Source organism: Chinchilla lanigera, unplaced genomic scaffold (genome assembly GCF_000276665.1).
Source record: "Chinchilla lanigera isolate Chin_1 unplaced genomic scaffold, ChiLan1.0 scaffold00036, whole genome shotgun sequence".
Taxonomy (NCBI): domain Eukaryota; kingdom Metazoa; phylum Chordata; class Mammalia; order Rodentia; family Chinchillidae; genus Chinchilla; species Chinchilla lanigera.
In genome coordinates this window covers 18,564,202-18,569,788 of record NW_004955437.1, presented here as the reverse complement: position 1 = coordinate 18,569,788, position 5,587 = coordinate 18,564,202, and the positions used below count along the sequence as shown (strand labels likewise).

The 5,587-nt window shown below is 39.2% G+C and overlaps 1 protein-coding gene and 1 long non-coding RNA gene across 2 annotated transcripts in view; both read right to left on the bottom strand.

Moving 5' to 3' along the window:
* Positions 1–208: 208 nt before the first annotated feature.
* LOC106149088 lies at positions 209–1,919 on the bottom strand. Its single transcript, XR_001235037.1, has 2 exons — positions 1,875–1,919; positions 209–641 (listed from the first exon to the last, which is right to left on the bottom strand). It is a non-coding gene; the product is annotated as an uncharacterized LOC106149088 (long non-coding RNA).
* Positions 1,920–2,918: 999 nt separating this feature from the next.
* Ecd (ecdysoneless homolog (Drosophila)) overlaps positions 2,919–5,587 on the bottom strand; it is a 29,145-nt gene continuing 26,476 nt past the window's right edge. Inside the window, exons 13-14 of the mRNA XM_005389989.2 lie at positions 5,105–5,319; positions 2,919–3,207 (exon numbers count right to left, since the gene is read on the bottom strand). Of these exons, the coding sequence (XP_005390046.1) occupies positions 2,971–3,207; positions 5,105–5,319 (452 nt within the window). The 3' untranslated portion in view covers positions 2,919–2,970. The remainder of the gene's footprint in view (positions 3,208–5,104; positions 5,320–5,587) is intronic.

Genomic DNA, 5,587 nt, shown 5'->3' with positions numbered 1-5,587 from the left:
AGCTCGCACAGCGCTGCCTGAGTGGAGAGGGCATGTATGTGGCAGTGAATTATGAAAGTGCTACCTATGGATAAATAGAACCCAGCAGAGCTATGATGCAGACTAGCAAAAACAAGCAAAACCTTAAAACAAGTACATCTGTCGCCAAAGGGAGCCTGCCTCAAGGTCAGTTAACCCTGGTAATAGGAATAAAAACCCAACTCACCGATTTCTTACTTCTGCTTATTTCCCTTTATCGACTCAACATTTATGAAGATAAACTTAATATACCAAAAGTACATTGTGGGAAGATTTTCTTAAAATCAAGCTGGGATAGGATTCTTAACGTGTGAAACAAATTATAAGGCTGGCTTACCCAAAACATTTTAAATTATTAACATTATTTAAAATGTTAAAGCATTGCCTTATGCAGTAAAAAGAAACATTTCCATCCCACGCTTTCCTAAATCAGTGTGCAGCACTGTTCCTGCTCCTCTGCTCATTTCAGCCACGTCCCTGTGGGAATAAGAGGAAGGGCTGGGCGGGAGCGCGGGCTTCGCGTGCGATGCAGACCCCGCACAGGAGCGCCGCCGCCGGGTTCTCCCGCTCTTCCCTTGGTTCGCTGTATCCGCTGGCTCTGCATTCTTGGATTCAACTGTCAACTGAAAATATTCAGGGAAATACAGCACAGGTATTTTCTTGTAATTATTCTCTAAGTAATACAGTATAACAATTATTTACATAGCACACAAACTGAATTAAAGTAAGTAATCCAGAGATGAAATATAGAGGATGTGCATAGATTATATACAAATACTATGCCATTTAAAAATTTTTTAAATTTATTTTTAAAATCAAGTTTATTGGTACAATGTAGATATACATAGTAATCACATTCCTCATTGGGAATTTCTATCTGTACACGATGTATCTTAATTCCTCTTTTTTTCCCCTTCCCCTCCTCTCCCTTTAAGCCCTCTTCCCCTCCTTATTTACAAAGCCTTGTTTCCATTTTATCCTTTTCTCATTTTTCTTCTTTTCCCTTCCTTCCTTTCTCCCCCTGGCAACTCCCCTTTCTTTTTGAACAATTTCTTCTTATTTCACAATTTTTGTTACATTTTGGTTCTTATTTATATTTTCAATTTCTCACACCAGACAGACGTGATATTTACATATGTGTGTCTAATTTATTTCACTTAAGAGTATGGTCTCGAAATCTACCCATTTAGCTATGTCTCAAGTTTATTCTTCTTTATGGCAGAGAAGTACTCCATTACATAAAAAAAAAAAAACCCACATCTTTTTTATCCATTCCTCAATTGTTGGGCATTTGGATTGTTTCCAAGATTTAGCTATTATAAACTGTGCTGCTATAAACATGGGTGTGCATATATCACTGTGGTATGATGCTTTTAATTCTTTTGGGAAGATACCCAGAAGGGGAATAGCTGGGTCAAACAGGACCTCCAATCCTAGTTTTTTGAGGAATCTTCACACTAATTTTCACAGAGTGAAAACTAATTTGCACCGGTCTATACTCCCTCCAACAGTGGAGATGGGTTCCTTTTTCCCCACAGCCCCTCCAGCATTTGTCATTGGTTGATTTCTTGATAACAGCCATTGTGTCTTGACTGCGATAGAATCTCAGCATTGTTTTAATTTTACTATGCCATTTCATATAAGGGACTTGAGAATTTATGGATTTTGATAAAGGGGGGGGCCCTTGAATGAACCCCCATGGATTTTGAGGGATGACTGTACCGCCACCGTTTTTACTTTGATAGGCAAAATATAGCAAGGGCATCTTTTTGCTGTTTTTTAAAAATTTTTTAAATTTAATTTTATTTATTTTTTGTTTTTTTGAGACAGGGTCTCACTATGCAGTTCATGCTGACCTTGAGCTCACTTTGTAGCCCAGGCTGGTCTTGAACTCACAACGATCTTCCTGCTTCAGTCTCCCGAGTGTGGGATTACAGGCGTGTACCACCACGCCCGGCTCTTTTTCCTGTTTATAGATAAGATTTTATTCATTTTAAGAGGAAATGAAGACCATATGAAATAACCATTTTTCCTAGTACAGACATATTAGTTATATTAAATATCAAATCTCAGTTTGAACTAGTATCGATGTATGAACTATCCAAAATAGGCAACTCCACAGAGACAGAAAGTACATTAATGGTTTCCAGGGGATGAGAAGAAGGGAACAGGGAGTAATCATTCATGAGTACAGGGTTTCTTTGTCAGGTGACGAAAATATTGTGGAAGTAGACAGTGATGATGGCTGCATAATTTTGTAAATATACTAAAAACTGTGGTACTGTAGACTTTATACAAATTTTTTTGGTATGTGATTATGTCTCAGTAGAGCTACTGTTTAAAAAGTAAGTACTGCTGGACATGGTGGCACACACCTGTAATCCCAGCACTTGGGAGGCTGAGGCAGGAGGATAGTTGCGAGTTCGAGGCCATCCTGGGCTACAAAGTGAGCTCAAGGCCAGCCTGAACTGCATAGTGAGACCCTGTCTTAAAAAAAAAAAAAAAAAAAAAGTACTTTATCCTACCTGACTGTACACTTAAGATTTGTACATTTTATGCCTCATTTAAAAAGTTCAGAAAAAAGGGAATAAACTGGAATTTTGCCAATTTGAAATTCTGACCTGTAGATCAATACAATTAAGGGAGAAATCACATATTCAGAATTACACCAAGGGAACATTGTGGTATGGCATTTTCTTACCATAGACTGTCTAAGCCTCCTCATCTCAGAGTCTGTCCTGTAGCCTGATCCTATCCTGCTGATTGCAGAATCTCACGTATACCTGAGCTAAGATCACAAAGCGTTGTGCAGAGGATAAGATTTGGGACTAGGGAGGAGACAACCTGTGAAACTCACAATGAAGAAACGTTTTTACCGAGTGAATAAACTAGACATGAACTCATTTGGACTCACTGTTTATTTAAAGAGGAAAGCAAAGCTAGATGTGTGGGCTAACCTTTCACCGGCTTGCTTGCGGCTCTGTGATCGCTGTTGTCAGGCAGCTGCACGCCCATGCTCTGTAAGAGGTTTGAGGCGGGCCCCGCCAGGCCAGCTTGGGAGCTGTAGGATTCCAATATATTTGAAACTAGGTTCAGGTCGACATCCACTGGGGCCATAACAGAATCTCTGGCCCCAGAATCTTCCTCATCTGAATTGTTACTGTTAGTCTGTGATGAAGGCTCCTTATTCTAGAGGGAAAAGAAAATCACAGAATTAAATCCCCTCAGAGTGGATAGCAGTTACAATAAAAAGCTGTAAGCAGTAATGTACATACGAATTCCAAATTAAAACTTAAGAAACTTTTATATCCTTTGTGATATAAAAATGAAATCTAATAAACAGGTGATTTAACACATATATTAAAAGTTACTGCTGGGCATGGTGGCACATGCCTGTAATCCCAGCACTCCGGAGGCTGAGGCAGGAGGATCGCTGTGGTTTTGAGGTGTTACAAAGTGAGTTTGAGGGGCTACAAAGTGAGTTCAAGGCCAACCAGAATTGCATAGTGAAACCCTGTCTCAAAAAGACGGGAAAAAACAAAACAAAACAAAAACAAAAACCCTAAAGATTACAACATGCTTCATTCTAGGAAAAATTACTATAAATTGAATGCTTTTGTCCTGATTTTGAAATAGCCCAAAGGAAATCACTAGAATTAAAGAGATACTTTGCTTGCCTTTTTAAAAAAAGAAACAAAAAAGAACATTGGAAAACCCACAAGAATCTGAACTTTTCTTCTAAATGGAAGAAGCTAGATTTCTTTTTCTCCCCCAGTGACAAAGTTTAAAGGAAAAACTAAGGCTTTGTGGGGTTCAACCACAAAGACTGACTTGTTACTTGGCCGCAGATGTCACAGGTGGGGAGAGGTTCTGAAAGACTGCGGGCTGATCTACAGGCTCTTGTGGGACTGGACTCAAAGTGCGGTCCGTGGAGCAGCAGCGTCTGCGACCTTCTAGTCTTGCTAGACACACAGAATCTCAGGCTTCCCCTCAGACTTGTTTAAAAAAGAGCCTTAGGTGATTTGTATTCACAAAGAAATCTAAGATATATTCCTTTAAATAAATCTAATGTGTGGCTTCTAATAGGGGCTGGCAATGCTGAAAATGATTAGTTTTAAATGGGGTTAAGATAATGAAAGCAAGGAGAATGAACATTAATTAGGAAGTCTATTATACACGGGCTTCACCATTGTCTCCTTTGGTTCCCATTGTTAGTTCTATGAAAGGAGGATTAGTGGCTAATGGAAACATTCACATGGATGGCTGAGTCGGATTTCGAACCAATCCTATGAAAGTCTGGGGCCCATGTTATTTCCATAATGTCTCTATCTAGAGATAGACAGTGTTGGCATAAATACTAGGGTAAAAATGTGAATGAATTCTAAATTTGGTTCTTTATTAGGAAAATGTACAACACAAACTACTGACTTGAAATTATTTAGATATTTAAGATCCTCTCTCAGAATCCACTTATTATGATCCATTTATTATTCGTCTAAATAGTAACAGTGTACAACCACATATTAATTTGAGCCTACTATATGATCCTTTATTGTATAGCTGTCATAGGATAGGCAATACAATTAAATTTATGTTAGAAACTAAAGTTAACTATACTTTTTTCCCCCTGATGCTGAGGATTGAACCTCAGGCCTCATTGATGTTAAGCACATGTTTTACTCCTGAGCTATACCACAGGATCCCTCCTTTTTTTGAGACGAGGTCTCACTACACTGTCCAGACTGGCCTCAAACTCTTAGGCTCAAGTGATCTTCCAGCCTTAGCTTCCTGAGGAGCGAGGAAAACAGCACGTGCCACTTTGCTTATATCATCATTCATCCTAAAGAAAAAATTAGTATTCTTGGGGCTGGGAACATAGCTCAATGGTAGTATATGTCTACCACCATAAGGTTCTGAGTTCCATCCCCAGGCCATATTAAACAAAAAAAAAAAAAAAAAGAAAAAGAAATTAGCAATCTTACTTATTTCAAAACTCAAATCAAAAGAAAAGAAAACCTAAGATAAAATATGACTTTAGCTATTCTACATGCTAGACTGGAAAGGGAAAGAGGGTACAAACACTCACCACTTGCTTCCTAGTCATAAAACTTTTGCCAATGCTGGTGTGTGCCAGTTCCTGGTCCATCTGGGCCATGTATGACTTGAGACTATCAAGAGTTCCTTTCAGAGAAGCTTCTTCGCCAGGTTCCTGAGTCTCAAGGTCCATGTCATCATCACTGTCTAAATATTCAAAGTCTTCCTCATCCAGATCATCAGAGTCTGAATCCTGTGTCTTTGGCCCTGTACAAGACCCCAATATAGGAAGAGCCACTTGTACATTTTTCTGAGCGATTACCTTCCTTTTCAAAAGAATTAGCATATTACCCATAGAAAATAACCAATATAGACAGTCAAACTACTTCACAAAAATCCCTTCAAGAAATAGTAATGCTAGCTGGGTATGGTGGTGCATACCTGTAATCCCAGCACTCGGGAGGCTGAGGCAGAAGGATCATTGCAAGCTCAACACCAGCCTTGGCTACGAAGTGAGCTCAAGGCCAGCCTGAAC